Here is a 19,559-nt window from a genome sequence, read left to right on the forward strand (position 1 = left end):
TCGATCTTTTCCTCTGGACTGCTCAGTGTCCGAGAGCTTTGTAACAGCAGCTGTGGCGCTTGCCTATCCTCTCTGACCCCCTGAATCAAGGCATTATTTATTCATCTGTGTATGTGAGCGACTGACTGACCAGACCTGGCTCCGGGCGCAGGCAGCACCTCCTGAGGGAGCAGCAGGAATGGGGTCCGGCGCCTGCGGCCTCAGCCACGGCCGCCGGTTCCCTCAGTGAGCAGCGACGCCTGGGGCAACTCGGAGAACGTACCGATGTGAGTTACACTAAAAACACTGCGGGCAAACACTCCGGGATTCGCAAGCTTTCGGATCTTCCTCCATGTAAAAGCAGAGCGACCTTTTACTAATCAATTACCCGTGCTTCCTACCCAAGCTGAGCACGACCGTTCATCGCGCCTCAGGGCTGCCGCCTCCTCAGCCGCCGCCTGAGGGGCAGCAACACGTTAACGGCGCCTTTCTTCTCCCGCGCCCGGAAGTAGAGGAGCGCGGGCCCGGGGGGGGGCGGGAACTTCCGGCGGCGGTTGCCAGGGTGACGCGGTTCCCAGGGAGGCCGCGCTGGGCCCGCCATGCAGCGCCCCGCCGGGCCGCCGTGAGGAGCGGGGTGGGTCGGCCGGCGCCCCCCGCCCGCTCCGCCAGGATGTTCATCTACCTGTGCAAGAAGGTGCTCCTGGGGCACGGAGGAAAGCTGGGGCGGTGGGGGGGGGCAGGCAGCCCTCGGGGCAGGCGGAGTTCTCCGCTCCCCACCACGGAGCCCCCGGGGGTTGGGACCGCGGAGGCCCCGGGGCGCCGAGGGGACCCCCGGGGCGCTGAGGGGACCCCCGGGGCTCCCTCCCGCCGCCTGCGGCCGCTGCGGCTCTGCTGGCGCCGGTGGTTGCGGCCGTGGGCTTGGTCCCGGTCCCTGCCCGGAGTGCTGCCCTGCTCTGTCCCGCCGGCTCCCTCCCGGCCTGGGTTTGGGGCTTGGGGTTTCTTTGGCCTTCAGGTGTCTCCTAAGCAACTGCTGCCCCAGGAGACTTTCGACATCGCTCTTCAGCTGGAGACCAGCTCGTGGCAAGGCCCAGCGCGCTGCGTGGTCCCTCTCGCCTGTTTTGTTCCTCATGGTGCCTTCTCTGTGCACCTTTGAAGATGTCCTGTTATTATTATTTACAGCATATGTTAGATTTCCTTTTTTTCAAGTGTTGTGTTGCACAGTTTCACTAGTGCTTGTAATTATAGTTGTCGTCTGTCTCTTTTTGCGTGTACTGATCTGTTGATAGAAATAAGTATATCTTGTGTGCTGTCATAGGTGTCTTTGAGGTGTTCAAAAAGAGTATTTTAAAACAAAACATGATTCTTACAACTGTGTGGAGAAGCAAAATATTTCTTTTTCAGATTGCGATTCCTGGTAATGTTCGATTAAGATGTATTTCCTGGAATAAGGATCAAGGTTTCATAGCCTGTGGTGGAGAGGATGGGTTACTGAAAGTTTTAAAATTAGAAACACAGACAGGTAAATGTTTGTTGTTTTTTTTTTTTAAGAACAAAATCCACCATACTTCACAAAGCATGACTCCTTCCACAGGTTACTTGGCAATATTGCATACGTTTTAAATCTATACATAGAAAGTTATGTATTTGCATAAACATCGAATATGCTGTCACTTCCTTTTGAACACTGTTTTCCTCCAGCTTGTCTTACATGGCACATGTAATTTGTCTACCTCTTACATCTGCTTAAATGTCTTCAGTGCTGATTCTTTTTCAGGGCATGTGTTTAATTCTTGTTCTTTTTGTATAGGCTTCCAGTTTATTTTGGAATTTACTTCATTATTTCTTGATTTTGTTTGAATGTTCTCTACCATCTTCATTATTTTGGGGACAAAGCTGTGTATTTTTTTTTTTTTAAATAAATATGTTCCAAGAAGAGTAAAATCTAATATATTTTCAAATTCTTTTAAACCTTTTTCTGAATGTAACAAAATGTGATAGCGATAGTTGTTATGGTGTTTTTTGTTGTTGTTTTCCTGCAAAACTGCTAGACCATAAAGACTATATGAGTTTGGATGACAGATGCAAATAGCAAACACATTGAACTGAGGGGTGGAAAATTCATCCTGCAGTTACAATATATATACTTTTTGGTGAATAATTTTATCTGTTTAAATAGTGATTAGAGCTGCAATATTGATAGAGACATGGTAATATGTATTGCTTTATTAGGTTTATTTTATAGCTATTTTTGTTATTTTTAGATGAAGCAAAAATAAAGGGACTTGCAGCTCCTAGCAATCTTTCTGTGAATCAAACTCTTGAAGGTCATAGTGGTAAGTTTCTTTGGGCATTTAATATACTTCTGATTAGAATAAAAAACCCGAGATTTTGTGAAGTTGATAGAGTAATTTTGCTATGACTTTTTATTATAAGCCTGAAATAAAGACTATCAGTATTCAACTCAGGTATGTAACAGCTTGGCTATCTATTTTTAGCAAGTTATCTGATGAACGACCTATAGTCAGTTGTTCATGATCTGTGAGTGAATTACTGGGTTGAGAATCAAACTGATCTAGCCTTACCTAAGTTCTCCTGGCTGATACTGTATGAGTGATACAGGACACATGCTGCACAAAACAAGCTCTGCTCTGCCTGTTATGATTTAAAGTTTTGCTTACAGATTTTGCAAGGTTACATCTGTGAACTTTGACATTACGGCCTAACTTGTGTTTTGTATTACCTCAGGCCTTGCTTTTTCCAAATTATTTGGTCCCCATTCATTATCCTGAGAAGGAAATACTGATTTCTATTTAAGTGGATGATTCTATTGTATGTGTTCTATTACAGAGGGACTTCTTTTTAGGCATGCAGTGCTGCTGGTATAGTACTTGTAATCTCTGACTTCAGTGTGGTTAATCTGGAAGTGCTACTCATTTGCATGGGACTGGAATATATTTTTAGGTGTTTACGTAAAAGATCACAATACATTTGCTCCCATGGATTTGTTCACTTACTGCCTTGGTAGATGACAGATAAAGAATGCTTTATAGCAGAAGAGAAAAGCTAAACTGATGGGCAGTTGATGCTGGAATTGCTCAGTTAAAGAAACAATGATGTCCTACTGTGGTTTAAAAAAAAAAAAAAGAACAATTTGCTCTTTCACTGTATATTAAAGTTTTAAACTCTGTACGATAGGCTAAAATCAGACATGAGACTAAAAGCCTTCTTAAGCAGTTTTTCTAGCAACATGTGTGGATAAGCCTGGGTTTTTTGTTTTTGTTTTTTTAATAGTGTCCTTGAGATTTGCTTACATGTTATGGTAGCTTTACATTTTCTAATGAAGAAATCGAAGTTAGTTCGGTGAACCTGATCTCTGTCTTAAATATATCTTCATTTTCCCTTTATTGAGAAATTACAGAATGTGTACATATGTAGACTGCAGTATAGTATACAGACAAAGTTTAGCGAGGTTAGAAAACAAGCTAGAGAAGGATAATGTGTGAATACAGGGAAATTAGAGACAGGGAGGAATTAAATTCTCGTGTGACAAATGTTACATGGTCATCATCCGTGGACAATGGGATATGAAGAGAATGCTAAAATCCTTACATTATTTGAAGAAATGGTCTTTTTATGAGGATTTCCAGTTGAAACCTGTCAACAGTCATGTTATTTTAGGGGCCTGGTTAAATATGATCAAAAAAATGAATTGTGAGGAATTGATTTAGTGGATATTTTGAATGGATATCTTCAATTCTGAAATAGATTACTGTTACTTCAAAAATCACAGACATTCAGGATATCTTTGATTGCATCTGTTGGTAAAGTTCATGACTGAAATGCTGAAAAATTGAAAGGATACAGAAGAAATGGATGAGAGGGCATGAAAGCGTGTGATGCTTGAAGTGGCCAAGTTCATATCCAGTGTTGACCTGATGAAATAAGATATCACTTAGAAGCAGTTTGAAGATGTTTCAAGTCAAGTCAAATATTTATGAGTAGAATCCCATATGAGACTTGAGGGTCTGAAGGAATTGTGTGTAGAGTGCTCTTTTTGGTAGTTGTGAGGGAGAGTTTGTTTCAAAAGTGCAGCACTACTGAGGGTCAAACTACGAAGAGGAAATAAAAAGCAAAACTTCTTAGGGCAGTAAAGTTTTGTCAGCTTCTTGTATTAGCACATCTGAGGCAGTCAGAAACCACAAAACTATGATTTGGGTTTTGTGTATTGAAGCAATATTCTGAGCAGAGTGTGGAGAGGGTGTTACTCAGGTGGGTGAATACAGAAGCAAAAGGAGCCATTTAGCAGAACTTTGAAAGAGGAAATGAGTGATAGAGGAAGAATGCCTAAAACTAAACCAAAGTCATCAGTACAAATTTCTGAAAAGCTCCAGATTGATTAAGTTGAATATGGTGGTTTTTATTAACTTATTTAAATGGTGTAAATAAAAAATTCGTATTGTTTACTAGGTTCTGTGCAAGTGGTGACATGGAATGAACAGTATCAAAAACTAACTACCAGTGATCAAAATGGACTCATCATTGTGTGGATGCTGTATAAAGGTATTCTACAGGATAAATTTAGATGGGATAATAGTCTCTATGTTGTCAGAAATCTTTTTTTTCTTTTTTTTTTGTTCAGCAATTTTTACAATTCTTTTTCAGACTTTTTATTTTGCAGACTGTAAAGCTCAAAATAGATTTAAAACAATTTCCAAGTTTTTATTGTAATACTTGTCTGCATTTTGCGTAGTGTAGTCACATATAAAATGGCATTTGTTCTGCAGAGCTACCTTAGGAGAAGATTTCAGTTTTTAGCCATATGCTTGGTAAACTGCTCTAAATTTCTTTTTTTCTTATCTCTGTTACTTTATTCCCTTAGAGGAAAATACTGTATTGAATAAAAAAAAGAAGCAGTGCTTCTTTGTGTAGGTTCTCTTCTGGGTATCATTGTAATATTTAAATAGTGTTGCAGAGTGGATCAAGCACAGACATATTGGTAGAACTACAAGAACTTAGCAAACCTGCTTGGAACATCACTTAAATACTTTCATAAAAACAATCTTTAGAAATGTTTACTTAAGGCAATGAACTAATATGACTAACCAATGTATTGCTTTAATTGGCTTTTATTGTTCTTGATCTTTTCACACATACATGTGCTTCTTTGGTACACTTAAATTCATTTGAAAGCCAGCAGACCTCTCAGTCAAATTAACAACTTTCCAACACATGTGGGAAAGAAAATGAAAAGAAAGGCTTTTCTTTTTCTCTTGGGGATTTTTGTTTAATGGAAAATGGAAACAAATCTCAGCTTCTTATTCTGCCTGATATGACGTGGCTACTGTCACATAAATCATCTCTTAGTTTTGGAAAAGAACCAGTAAATTACTTAATACATATTCCTCTCAAAGGAGGCTGTTCCTTTCATTTATGTTTCCTAGTGTATTCTTGTCAGTTCTGAAATTATGTAAGCACAAATCTCTTCCTACAGGGCCCCTCTCGGACTTTGGTTCCCCTCTCTGATTTCTTGTTTGTCAGGTTCTTTTTGGAAATAAGTAGCTCACGTCTGCACACTGGGTTTCACAGTAATTATGTCTGTGGAGTCTGGGGGACACTATAGTGTAGTCTTGCTAGAGTTTTACTGAAAGGGCAGAACAACTTTGGTTTTAATTCCTTTCCAAAACTGATTGCTTGTGTCGTTTTTTTGGTGTATATTACATTGCAGACTCATATGTAACGTACTATCTCATGTTTACTTCTAAGCAGACAATTCTCAGGTTTCTCCATTTCATTGAACACCTGAAAAAAAAAGTTGTGTGGTAACTTTTGTAAACTTTTTGTGTGTCTGTATTGTATTTGTGGGTTTTTTAACAGCTTCAGGAATTCCTATTGCTAAGAAATGTCATTACCATCCTATTTCATATCTTTTTAATTGAGAGTAATTTTACTCTTTGAATTCAGTAATTAGCCTGTACCTTGAATCCACTAAAGGATTATCAAATCAGAAGTGTAACTCAGTTTTTCATTCACTACTAATAGGTGCTTGGTATGAAGAGATGATTAACAATAGAAATAAATCTGTTGTTCGAAGTATGAGCTGGAATGCTGATGGACAAAAGATTTGTATTGTGTATGAAGATGGAGCTGTGATTGTTGGATCAGTGGATGGTAAAATTTAAGCTCTACTAATTGTTGTGGTATTACATAGCTTTTGTTTTCAGTATTATGTACATAGTGGCTCTGTTTCTTTAGATAAATACAATTAATAGTTACTTTCTAATTGTTGCTTTGACTTTCTTTAGCTGCTTTAGCTTTTATATTGGCAACTTGCATCCTATTTTTAATTTTGTGGTATGTTTATTAAGTACATTCAATGTTCTGTCACAGGCAATCGCATTTGGGGAAAAGACTTGAAAGGTACCCACCTGTGCCACGTGGCTTGGTCCTCCGATAGTAAAGTTTTACTCTTTGGAATGGCAAATGGAGAGATTCACATTTATGACAATCAGGGAAATTTTATTGTAAGTTCATGGTGGTATAATAAAGGTATTAACTTCAACAGGCTTAAAAACTTACTTCCTCTTTATTTCATGTTCGTTTGTTTAGTTGGTGGACTTTAGTACTGAGACAAGGTCTTGTGCACAAAGTTTTTATGCAAGATTCATGCAGCTGCAGCTTTTTAACATAAATGTTTATTTCTTGGTAGCTAAATGAATATCACATCAACTAATGCCTTTTTGCCTTGCAATTGTTATTGAAAATGTAAAAATATGTATGGTGATACTAATTAAATGACACTCATGTTGAAAGTACTAGCGTGCTTTTAGAATAAGGCAGTAGTTTATTTTCCTGTTGCTCCTGTCATTCTTTATTACATAAGGAATGTTACCTGCTTCAGAGAAAACCTGGTAATAAGTGAAAAAATGAAAGGAAGTAACTATAATATTGCTGCATTCCTACAACTGTGGTTTACTTATTTATTTTTATCTACTTATTTGGAGTATTGGAATATGACTATGACAAAATGCTAAACAGAAGTAAAACACTCACTTTGAAGGGAGTAATATATTTGGAACCATGTTCTTGACTTTTAGATGCCTATTATGGTGAATTTTCTCCTCCTTTTCTTTCCTTCCATTCCCTAAGAAAGTATGTTACTCTTCCCATATTCTTTTCTTTAAACCCCTCACTGTATCTTTCTTTCTTCCCACTGTGTGATCAATGGTGTTTCTAGCATGTGCTGTAAATTCCTGAAATTCTTTAAATAAGTTGTTGTAGCTTCTCCTGCCCCCCCCCCTTAGCAACAATATGTATGGTTGTGTGCTCTCTCTCCCTCCCATAACGTACCTGGTAGCCCTCCTCGAAGTGATCCAGGTGCGCTCTTATGTTTTAGAAAAAGCCCTTACTTGTGTTACCTGATGTACAGGGTTAATTATTACAAAAGTAAACTTAATTGGTGTTCTGATCTGGACACTTATTTTTTCCCATTATTTTTATATATTATTCAAGAGACTTTTATCAAGAAAAAGCTGACAAAAGGTTTCTTAAAAAAAACAAACAACAGTCTTGTGGCCAGGAATGGTTTGAAATTATTTTTATTTTTTGCAAAATTCCAGTGAGGTTCCTTGTGTTATGCGTGTGTGGTGGGGTTTTTTTGTTTGTTTGTTTTCTTTGGTTTTAAGTTACTTTTAAAAAAATGAAAATGCCAACATTATGAAGACATATATTTTAAGTACTTCTTTGTAGTTAAAATATATGTCTTCATATATCTGATCTGGCTTTGAATAAGGAAGTTTTTCAAACGCTTAAAATTGTGAGAATGTGAAAATTTTTCTTTGGACAGGAAAAATTTTGCATAGACATCTGGTCTTTTGTGAGGTATCAGTAGAGATATAAATTGTTCTTCTAAATAGCATGTTGTATATGACTTTAAATAATTAACCATTCTTGTGTAGGTGAAAATGAAACTGAGTTGTTTGGTGAACTTAACTGGAGCATTCAGTATTGCTGGAATACATTGGTATCATGGTACAGAAGGCTACATTGAACCAGATTGTCCTTGTCTTGCTGTCTGTTATGACAATGGAAGATGCCAGATAATGAGAGATGAGAATGACCACAGTAGGTACAAATGTGGGGTGCTAATTACTGAGCTACTCTTGACCCAAAATGTCTACTTGTGTTTATATTCTTATTGTTTATTTCTTAAAAACTAGATCCTGTTTTGATTGACACTAGTATGAACGTAGTATGTATTCAGTGGAACCACTGTGGAAGTGTATTGGCGGTGGCAGGCTCCCTAAAAGCAACTTCTCAAGATAAAGATGTAAACATTGTACAGTTCTATACTCCGTTTGGTGAGGTAAAAATATATTTAATATATGACTTAAATGGTATTTTATCTTAATATGTTTTGTCTATGTGGTCATTACTGGTGGAATTTGGATGCCGAAATGTAGGTGTTTAGAGTTTTACGTGCTCTAAGGTATCTAGGATATCCACCTGGATCTGGAAAGATGACACAGGACCAGGAACCTTTTTATAACAGCAAGTTAGTGGCCAGCGTGAAAATCTGAGTGCATCTCATAAAACACTAAATGATGGGATATGTACAGTGTCTAACTTTGAACACCTAACTCGGATACCTGAGTTCAGACTATAGTCAATAAGCGATTTGGAATGCTTAGGCAGCAGTTAAGATGCTAACTTAACATCTGTGTATCAAATCTGGAAGTACTTATCTTTCTCCACTGGCTTGTGTAAGAGACCTAGGCATCTCTAGATTAGGAGTTTAAAACATGGGAGTGAACGCTCCCCTCTGTTTTTATGGAATCAGTAAAACTGAGAAAACAGCATCTGGTATCAGTAAAAACAATGGCTTAGAAACCTCAGAAAAGATAAGCTGTTTCTAATCTTCATTTGCCTGTTGGTGATATTGTTTTGTAAATGTTTTTTGTACTTGCTGTCTTTTTTGCAAGATGTTAAATATTCAACAGTTGAGAGACAACTTTCCTATGTATTTTTGTTCATGGTGCTACTCTTGCCTTGCAAGGTAACTTCAGGTAATTTCACTTTCCCTCCTAGTAAAATATCTGGAAATCAGTAAGTTAGTGTTACGTATCAGAGTGTGAGGAAGTTTGTCCCTTATATAGAGGAAGTACTTGTCAGCCCTGAGGTTAACTGTGGTAAGTATAGAGCTGTGAGCTGTTCTGTGAAAGGAGTTAAGATCCAACATCATCTGTAGGGGTTTCCTTAGTTGAAAGTATTAAATGAAACCAAAGGTTTTGGCAATACCGGTATGTCTCTGGTTGCTAATGTCCTTCAGATTAACTGAAACAGGTGTTTCAGATTCTGTATGTAGTGTTTAGAAGTAAATTATTTAGATTTTAGAATTGTTTTGTACTAGTTCCGATATTCAGGTATGGACGTAACTTTTTGGAAGATGGTATATTCTGTGGATAATGTGTGACCTGTATTTGGACTTTGTATTTGCATCTGATCAAAGGCATGAAATCAGTACTAAACTGTGTAAATTCATTGATAACAGTTTATTTAGGCACAAAGTTATGCCCTCAAAAGGAAAGTTAGATCTAAGCATAAGTATCAGTGTTCTGCTCAGTAAAACGTTGTATTTTTTTAAAGCCTAAGATTATTCAAAATCTTACAGTAAATAGTAGATTAATGTATTCTTTATTACATACATCTATATTATTTGCAAACAAAAAGCTTCCCACAAACAAGTGCTTTCTGGGACTAAGGTTATGGTTTTTGAAAACATTATTTTTTTCAGTTGTTTCCTTCATACAAATTCGACAGCAAAATAAAGATATTAAAAAAAAAAGAAAGTGTATTTCTTTGCTAGCTCTTAAATTTTAAATGGACATCTAACTGCCTTTCTTAGACTTTTTTTGAAAGGGAATAGGGAAGAGGAAAATGTCCATTGCCTCACTGAAATTTGTGTACATATGCAGCTAATTCATTGTATGCTCTTGACATAGATTAGCTATACGTTTTTATTTGTTTAAACTATCAGCTGTAGTTAAGGGTGTTGTACATCAACTGATTAATACACTTCCAGCATAAATGAAACTTCTGAGGCATGTCAGGTATCAGTACTATTGTTGTGTTTATTTTAGTAGCAACTGAAATTTTAAAGATGATTCAAATTACCAACCAAAGGAAAAAAATGTTTATACTGTCATTCTCCATCTATTTATTATTGTAAGTTTGAACTATCACTAAGTCCTGTTTTTCTCTCTGACAAAAAAAATAATTGAGGCAAAAGAACACTTTATGGTAATGCATGTTAAATATCTCCCTCTTTGGTTGCATGTGTATTGTAATTCGAGAATCATTATGGGGTACTGTAAAGAAGATCTATGTTTGTTTTTCATCAACTATCAAAACTGTTGTTTAAGTATTTTAGAGTGGTTTTCCTATGATAAATTTAGAATCTTTTTCTTTCCTTGTTTTAAACAAGCATTTGCGCACACTGAAAGTTCCTGGCAAACAGATATCTGCCTTGTCCTGGGAGGGAAGTGGACTGAAAATTGCACTAGCTGTCGATTCTTACATATATTTTGCAAACATTCGTCCAGATTACAAGGTATGTAGCAATGTGGCGCTTAACTGTGTTAATAAGTTTCCTGTTATTTATTCACTTTCTGAATGGGTTGAAAAAGTAGCCTTCTCTAATATATAAATCAGTGCTTAACTTATGATTACTGCTTGATCAACACTACTGACTTCAAGTTTTGGTGGAATGTGAGTGTCTGTCTTGGTGATGGAATGACTTAGCCATTGCTTTTATAATAGATTTATGATTTTATTTTCATAATAAGGAACTGTATGCTTTGTTAGTATCAACAGAATAGGGCATGATTCTAAATGTGGTAGTAATTGAGGCTGAAATGTAGGTAAGGCTAAAGTGTTTTCATTGCTGTTTGGTTAAACTGAGTGGGCTAAGTGATACAATGGGAATTGTTTGAGCCTTACTTCTGCTGTCATTTTTTTGGTGGTGAATTACAAGTTTGAACCAGGAGAGCTGTGTAATCGGTCACTGAACAGTAGAAATGAATACAACCTGACAGGTGTACTTGCTACTTATGTTTCAATTCCCAATATACTTTTTACAAGAGTGTCTTCAGCTAATTTTTTATCTTGTCTACTGTGTGGGTTTTTTTGTTTGTTTGTTTGGGTTTTTTTAAGAGTTAGGACTATTTCACTTAAATTTACAGTTTAACAAAAAATTGCAATTACTGTCCAGTATACAGTATTGTATACTTTTTTTTTTCCAACACAGGATATGTTCTTTAATCATCAGCATGTAGCCACTGTGATTAAAGAGAGTGTAATGTGAGGAACATACTGCAGCTATATTGAAATGTATTGTTCCACTCAGTTGTGAAAAATCATTGTTCAGGGAGGTATAAACACAAATCTGCTAGGAAGCAATCTCAGATAGTTTGTTGTAAATCTGCTGGAAAAGACTTTGGAAATTCGAGCTGGAAATTAGTCTTGCAGGAAATGCTACCTAATGTTTATTCTGGGAAATCTGTAACAGCTGGAACACTGGCCTTTTGCTTTTTCTTAAACTCACCAGTACCTATAGAGACCACGTGTATTTCAAGATCTGGGACAGTTTGCAAATGAATTATATTTTGAAACCTTAGTTTTAGAAACTGCATGTGTAAGCTCTCTCTTCCCCCCCCTCCCCCTTTTGTATATTTAAAGTGGAAAAAGATGTGCTTAAATTAATTTATTTCTGCAGCAAATAAACTCTTAACCTGTTGGTCGTATACTTGGTTTCAATGTTAAATATTTTTATGGTGAATATGTGTTGTCCTTCAATAAATAATACACATTACTACTACTATGTTCTTTCTGATTGTATCAGTACCTCCCTTTTAGGAACTAGATAGTCTAAAAGGTGACAGTCACTAAATGGTAGTGATTCAAAGCTGTCATTAAATTAGGCTGGATTGGAATTAATGACCTGGAAATGAAGTGTTAGTATCACATTACCAATCTACTGAATAATCCAGATTCCTGTATTTTTTAAGTATTACCATAATAAGAGAAAGGGGGTTCTAAATTAGTATTACAGTAAAACTATGAATTGAGCTGATCTTTTTTAAACTAGTCATAGTTTACATGGTATCATTTTGGAGTTGTAATACTAATTTAGCTCTAGTTACATTTCTTCTGGTGTATATTACCTTGTTCAAATCAACATTGGATTTCACTTTATGTCCTCATCATCCAGCATTCTGGGGTCCTTTGCCAGTTCTTGAAATCAGTTTTAGATTTGACAAACATGAGTTACAGTTTACTGACTTGTTACATCATAACTTACTCCTTTCATATAAATTTTGATTTTTCAGAATAGTATAAGTTCCAGTTTGCATCTCTGGGAAGGATCCTGTGGATAGTGCTCTCAGTTGTCAAAAACTACCTGTATTCCAATCCTTTTATTTTTATTTCCTGTATCCAAAATGAGCTTGATTTTCTTGAAAATCCAAGTAGGTCATATCAGTTGGGTCATCTTCATTCATGTTGCCTCTCTGAAAGATAATAATAATAATAAATGATAATAATAAATGAATGAGGTACAACTTCCAGGGCTAAAAACATGATGACTGTCCAGTGTGTTGTATTTATCCACATCCATCTAATTCCATTATTTATTATATTACCTTTTTTTTTTTTTTTTTTAACATCTCTACCTTGTGTGAAAGCTGGATTTACTGATTTGTGATTCCCAGAATCATAATGCTTTTTACATCTGCCCACTCCTGTTCCTCTGGCTATACTCCACAGCATTGTGTTTGAATTCCTGTAGAACTCTACTTGAGTGAAAACCTTTGGGTTCTGACAATTTATTACCATTCAGTTTATAGATGTATTCTAAAAGTTCTTTTGTTGATTCTTTAGTTTATCATCTCAGTTTCATTACCTGTAGCGTGGGAACCCTTCTGGCCAGCTCTGTAACAAGCTTTCTCCTGTCTCTCTAGTAAGTGCTGTTGCAGAGAATTCTATTAGTTTTTTCTACAATTGCATCATCATCATCCTTAAGTGGTTTGCTTTATATCTCATTTATTTGTCAGGTTCACCTCCTTTTTGAGGTATTTTCTGATTCTGCTTTGTTAGAAAGGGTTTTCATTATTAATTTCTGTAAATTAAATCAGTTGAATGCAATAAAATACATCTTCATGGTTTTTACAGTGTTTGGATATTCCATTTCTTCTTTTGCCTTTTTGCCCTTTCTCCTATTTGTTACATGAATAATTACATTCTTCTGGGGGTAAGGGAGGGTTTTTCTCATGTTACTAATATGAAAGAGGGGATGTGACTTATTATAGTGCTCCAATATAATTGCTTATTTTTGTCTGCTTCAGGAATTGCACTGTTTGAGGTGTTTATTACATTTCCCTTGGGAAATGAACTTTGAGTTTCTAAATCAATAGTCATAGAGCAAGCATTTTCATGGCAAAAATCATCATCACAGTGGGTATTTCTGTGTACCTGCTGAACAGGAAACAAACAAGGGAAGTGAGATCTTGTCACATTTTGAGGTTGATCCTCCAATTCTGATTGTGATGATAAGTTATTCTGTGCGATGGAAAGACTTCTTTTGCCAGTTTAATATTATGCAAATGACTTACTACCAGAGCTGAGTTCACATACTTTTAATCAATCAGGTCGTCGCTTGAGAGGTAAAGGATATTGAATACTGATTGTGTATATGAAATAAACACTTTCTTTCATAGCTGTGCACAATGTATTACTGAATTCTTATAATTTCTGACAGGTTTTATCAAAATTGTCTCTCTTGGCAGTGGGGTTACTGCTCCAATACGGTTGTTTATGCATATACCCGACCTGATCGTCCAGAATACTGTGTAGTCTTTTGGGACACAAAAAACAATGAGAAGTATGTGAAATATGTCAAGAGCTTGATTTCCATAACAACTTATGGAGACTTCTGTGTTTTAGCAACTAAAGCAGACGAAAATCAACCTCAGGTAAAGTCTTTCTTTCAAATTTCACTTGAAATGCTCTGTTCCACATGTCAGTGCTTTACAGCCAGAGTAAGATGAAATGTAAGATTCTGAATCTGTCTCAGAGTGTTTCATTCAGTTGTGATTTGACAGAATGGCACTTGAATGGGCTCAGTGTTTAAAACCAAAGAACTCCAACAAACAACAATAGCAAAAATGTGCAGAACTGATTAACTGCCTCTATATTTTAACTCCTTGTAGCCATTAGTAACTTAATGAAAACTGCAACCTTCTAGAATAATGTTTCTTTATAAATATTTAGAACAGTTCTCCAAAGACAAGCTAAAAGCAGGAGAGCATCAGAATGGTAACAAATATTTAATCAGTCAGAAGTGGAAAAAAAAGGGGAATTTTTTAGGTGATACAAATCACGTGTTACTACGAACTGCTTCGTTTGTTTGTTTGTTTTTTAAATGTAGTGACAAATGATATATGTGTCCTTTGGTTAATGTATGTTAGCATGACGCTGACTGTTACACTGTTTTTCTTACTGCATTCACTTCTGAATTATTTTCTATATCACTTGTATATTGCTTACAAAGGAGGAGCATGAGACGGAGTCAATTGGTGCGACGGTAAAAAAAAAAAGCTTTTGTGCTGCTTTGCTTGATTGTGCAATAAAGGGTGTACTGTCATATGGATTGAAAATACGGTATATGTGGCTAAAACCATTTGGTGAAACTGAGTGCAATAAAATGAGATTTTTCTGGGTTGTATTTTTAAAATAGGAAACAAACAGTGGAGGGACTTATTTATGCTCAAGAAAGTTACATGAAGAGATTTAATTTTAGCATCAGAAAGTTACAGATAACAAGCATCTTTCAATTCTTTCGAAATGGCTCCACTGTAATTATTAACACTGTGGGAGGTCAGCTTTTAGGAAATGAAGTGAACAAGCTTATCCTTTGGGTAGCAGTTCATTAGAGTTGCTTTCTGAAAAACAGATTTGTTTTGCAATAGATTTCAGTCATTAGAATTGTGATTTCAAGACAGCAAAATGTACAGCAATAGCTGATGGGGCAAAAAAGACTAATTTCAGCAGGAACTGTTTAAAGGTATTGCAAGCGGATGTGAATGTCAGTAGGTTATGAAGAACTTAATGTTGATAACCCATAGCAAGGCTTGAGCTTTCTGCTTTGATCAAATCAGACAGTGCAAAACTCCCTGCTCCTTGCACCACCCTGTCTAGCTCATGCAGCCTCTGTCTTGGGTACTGTTACTCCGTCACCCCTTGGCAGTCTCTGATCTACTGACCTAGAATCTCAGAAATAAGTAAAAAGGGCATAAAAGAGAAATTGGTTATAGAGTGAATGTTGGGATAATTTACCAGAGAAAAATTAATATAATCATAACAGAAACAAACAATAAGTAGTTTAAAAAGCCAGGTGTGGTTTCCTACAGAACTGGAGGCTCAACATATTTTTGGAAAAGATAAACTTGAGAATGCTGGTGGAAAGCTTAACTCAAGAACAAAGAAATAAAAATACCATTTTTGAGAGGTGTTTATTGGTGGCAGAACCAGAAAAATAAATTATTTAATGAAAAGAAAGCTTTGTTCAGATCTTTTTCTTTGAAAGAATGAAGTTCATACAATAGCTGAAAACCTGAATTCTGCCATTCTTATGTGATTAATAAGCTATCTATCTGTCAGTTTAAAGGGGTAAGCTGTATAGTTGCTGTAGCCTACTACCACAATTACATGAATTGTTCAGGAGGTGAAAGAACTATGAAGAACTAATTATCTTCCATTTCCTGGAGAGTCAGGATAACAGCGCTTAGGTGATTCAAGTTTTGGCAGCCCTGTTTTTTGGTTTGTTGTTGATTTTTTTGGGTTGTTTGTTTTTGTTTTTTTTTTTTAATCTAAAGATTTTACAGTAAAAGTTGCTACTTAATTTCCACACTTTCCATTCAGGAAATTCTTATTTTCCTATGCAATCATCATAAAGCTATTTAATCCTTGATTTAGGTCTAGAAAAATAAATACATCAGCAACAACAATGAAGCATTGGTGTCTAGGTCAATTTTTATTTATTTGCATCATCCTGCGTTTAACAGACCAATCTGAGGTATGTGTGCTGTCAAAGTCTTCCTGAGCAGGATTTCAAGAAGGGCAAAACTAAAAAAACTCATCAGTTTTGTAGTATCTGAAATACTGCAGGGTGGAGGGATAGCTGTATTCACAATTCTCCCTACGTTGTAGCACTCTTGGAGGTTCAAGGAAGTTGAGGTCTGCAAAGGATAGAACAAGGGTCCTAACTTCTGGGAGTTAGTGAGGGGGTCTGATGCAGTTTATTAGATTATCTTTTGCATGAACAGCTAGGTGAAAGTTGAGTCACTGAGAAATTGCTGGTGTATCATGCTAGTAAATAATTGCAGCACAGTGTGTGCCCCACAGAGCAGGGTGTGAGACACTGGCTGTCTTGCTCACATGTTTTCCATGGACCCTGCTGGTGGTACGTCCTACATATTGTATATTGTCTGGTAGATTTGCTTCTTTGCTTAAAACAGCTGGTCATTTTCCTGTTTTGTGCTTGGCTTTGTTTATAGTGCTAATTGGCAAATAATCTCATTATTGTCATCCTTATGCTGCTTTATATTTACTGCAGTCGTGGTCCCTCTGTTTTCTGTTGCTGATCAGCATTAGATTGTGTGAAACGCGGGTTGTGAGATACACCTTCACAGAAAACCTTGTACAGCTTACTAATTTACAAAAAATGTGGTAGTAATGACACTTGCTTTTATTTCCATACAGTATGTGCTGGTTCTCTGCAATTCTATTGGCACTCCTTTGGACCCAAAATATATTGATATTGGTAAGCAACTTGCAATAGTCTTATTCTGTTGAGTTTTCTTCTAGTCTTTGTAATGAATTTCTTGTGCAAGTCTATTGTTCAGTGAAGCGATCACTGTGTGGTAACACCCCTTGCATCCAAAGGTGACCTTCCGTTCTAAACGCGGTTGTGACTGTGATTTTATATTGGCCCCTCACTTCTATTTGGACTCTGCATAAATATAATAAACATGTAACCAGGGGTTCCCATGTTGTGAACTGTAATTTGTATTGGAAATCACCTATTAATTACTCTGTTAATAAAAATAGTGGCTTATAAACCCAGTCCTATTCCTTGTAAAAATTAGCTAAATTTAAACTGATTCTTCCAGTTAATACAAACTATTTACAATAGAATTTAAAAGAAACTACTTTTCCTTTTTTTTTTTTTTTAAATGCCTGTTCTTGGTGATTCTTATTTTCCTTCACAACAGTGGTAATTCAACTCCTTTTTAAGAAAATGTACTTTTTTGAAGAGGGTCCTGTTTCTCAGAGCAATTGAAATAGTTTGATCTGGACTTTCATTTAAAAGTAACTTGTTGCTGCTTTCCAAATATCTTAAAGATCAATTTCTCATATTTCAGTGTTGATAATAACTTTTCCTTATCATCTTCCTCACAATTGTTTTATCTAAATAATTTCAAATTATAAATTAAAAATCAAATAAATAAAAAAAATTAGTGGATTATAACAAAAATACAAAAATACCCCCAATTCCTTAACACATCTGAACTCCAGGCTTTCCTACTGCTTGTTTGCTGCAGGTGTGGTACAGAACATCGCCAAGTAATTGCAAAACATTGATTTCTGGGAGTTTTGCTAGAGAGTAAAGATCATCGCTTTTTTTCCCTTCAAAGAGATGAGGGAAGCACGGACAAACTGACAACTTAATCAACTTTTTGATTAATTAATCCACTTTTGTTTGTTCTCTTTTTTCCTTTATTTTTGGTTTGTTATCCAAATAGATCTGATTTTGGATTCAGAATAGACACTGTGAAACCAATTTGCAGTTTTCTTTTTGAAGCTTTGTTCTTTGATTACCTTTTCTGTTTTGTTGAAAGGCTAAATCATTTGTAATGAAGTTGTAGCAAAAATATTTATTTGCTTTTGAATGAGAGGAGTGTATAGTTATTTAAATGAAAAGTACATACTTATTTTTAGAACCTCTTAGCTAAAGTGATACTAAGTAGAAGGTGTATTTGGCAGTAGACATCTAACGTGATTCTACTGTGTTAGAAAAGTGGGATATCACTATACCGCTGCTGTGCTCAGTGGTACAGCACTTTCTGACCACACTAAAATACTTTGGGGAGAAAAAAAAATACTGTGCGTGGTTGATACAGCAGAGGAGCATATAGCTATGTTGCACCAGGTTATGAATAAAACCAGGTTACTTATGGTAAACCTGGAAGAATTCTTCCCCTGTTATTTATTAACGTGAAGGTGTCTACTTAATATGTGTCTACAGCTGTGGAACTTACATGCTCTGATTCTGCAGAAATTAGGTTTATTTTTTAAACAAACCAAACCAAAATCTTTTCCCTACCTGTGCTGAAAAGAGATGTAGCTATTATGACAAGAAACCTCATAAACTTTTTTTGACGTAAATTGCCTCCTAGGGCCATTGTTTCATCCTTTCTGCAAAAAGTAACTCTTCTGTCTAAATTAATCTCATTAGAGAAGTTAGTTCCAAGCCATAGTGCTAATACTGTGTTAGTATTAAATGATAAAGAGCTGTTCTGTCTGATAAAATAGATGGGAAAAGTGTCTAGCAAAATTTTGGTAAGATAGAAAAGATGAGGAAAGTAAGGTGAAGAACTGTAAGACAAGGAAGTTAACAATTCACAGAAGAATATAAGTAGGAAAAAAAAAGAACCAAAGAATAGAAATAGTTGAGATCATAAAGGTGATTATTTTCCTCAGCCAGTGCTACTGAACAGTTTTATTTTTTGTTATATATTAACTAAGTTTGTAAGTGTCATTTTCTAACATTGTTCAGTTTTTCAGTGACAGCGGGAGGAAATCAGCTGTGAGTCAAATATATATTCTGAAATTCAACCCCTATATTTTAGATCATAATTAAGAGTATTCTGCTCTGATGAATGACTTTGACTTCTTTGTCCTATGGAATGTGTATGAAATATTGTGGTACTTTTTAGTCTTACAATTTCTGTTTATGTTAATTTGATGCCCTCTTGCCACCTTTTACAATAGAGGTGGCTCATCAGAATCTTAAGGAATAAAGTGTCCAGGAAATTCAATACTAAGAATTTTACAATAGAAGGAGGCGGAAAAAAACCCAACCCAAAAACTCAAAAACTGAGCACTGAAGTAACATGACGTGGTGGGTGGTAGTGATGTGGGTGGCATCTCTGTTGTGTCCCCCCTGTCTCATCCCCCCTCCTAATCAGATGTCTACACTGTATTTGCCTACTAGTCTCCTGGACTTACTTGACAGGTGGGATTGGGGCGGTGGGAGGATGATTCAGGGACTTATAGGGAGTAGCTATCTCATTTCTACAGTTGACATCTAAAATAAGTGCAGTGAATCATTCCTGAAAGGGGTCCTTTTGCTCTCCATTGGGTACAAAGAAGCCCAGGGCAACCAGCTCATCTCTGTCAGAGATATCTAAAAATAAGTCAGTCGAATCCCACTCAAATGGTCAAAATTAGCTTTTCATGTACACTTC

The 19,559-nt window shown here is 36.3% G+C and overlaps 1 protein-coding gene and 1 long non-coding RNA gene across 4 annotated transcripts in view; one reads left to right on the top strand and one right to left on the bottom strand.

The window, feature by feature from the left end:
- Positions 1–539: 539 nt before the first annotated feature.
- Positions 540–19,559, top strand: part of WDR35 (WD repeat domain 35) — a 45,536-nt gene continuing 26,516 nt past the window's right edge. Inside the window, exons 1-11 of one of the 3 annotated variants that reach the window (XM_075049071.1) lie at positions 540–673; positions 1,381–1,498; positions 2,241–2,312; positions 4,447–4,539; positions 6,019–6,147; positions 6,367–6,500; positions 7,935–8,100; positions 8,196–8,341; positions 10,460–10,585; positions 13,818–14,003; positions 16,792–16,852. In XM_075049071.1, the coding sequence (XP_074905172.1) occupies positions 650–673; positions 1,381–1,498; positions 2,241–2,312; positions 4,447–4,539; positions 6,019–6,147; positions 6,367–6,500; positions 7,935–8,100; positions 8,196–8,341; positions 10,460–10,585; positions 13,818–14,003; positions 16,792–16,852 (1,255 nt within the window). In that variant the 5' untranslated portion in view covers positions 540–649. Of the gene's footprint in view, positions 674–700; positions 1,499–2,240; positions 2,313–4,446; positions 4,540–6,018; positions 6,148–6,366; positions 6,501–7,934; positions 8,101–8,195; positions 8,342–10,459; positions 10,586–13,817; positions 14,004–16,791; positions 16,853–19,559 lie in introns of those variants that run through there. The other 2 variants (XR_012653303.1, XM_075049070.1) reach the window with 2 other exon arrangements.
- LOC142040813 (uncharacterized) overlaps positions 9,653–19,559 on the bottom strand; it is a 37,182-nt gene continuing 27,275 nt past the window's right edge. The window contains exon 3 of the long non-coding RNA XR_012653304.1: positions 9,653–12,542. This is a non-coding gene — a long non-coding RNA (uncharacterized LOC142040813). The remainder of the gene's footprint in view (positions 12,543–19,559) is intronic.

The sequence above is a fragment of the Buteo buteo genome, chromosome 17 (assembly GCF_964188355.1).
Source record: "Buteo buteo chromosome 17, bButBut1.hap1.1, whole genome shotgun sequence".
NCBI lineage: Eukaryota > Metazoa > Chordata > Aves > Accipitriformes > Accipitridae > Buteo > Buteo buteo.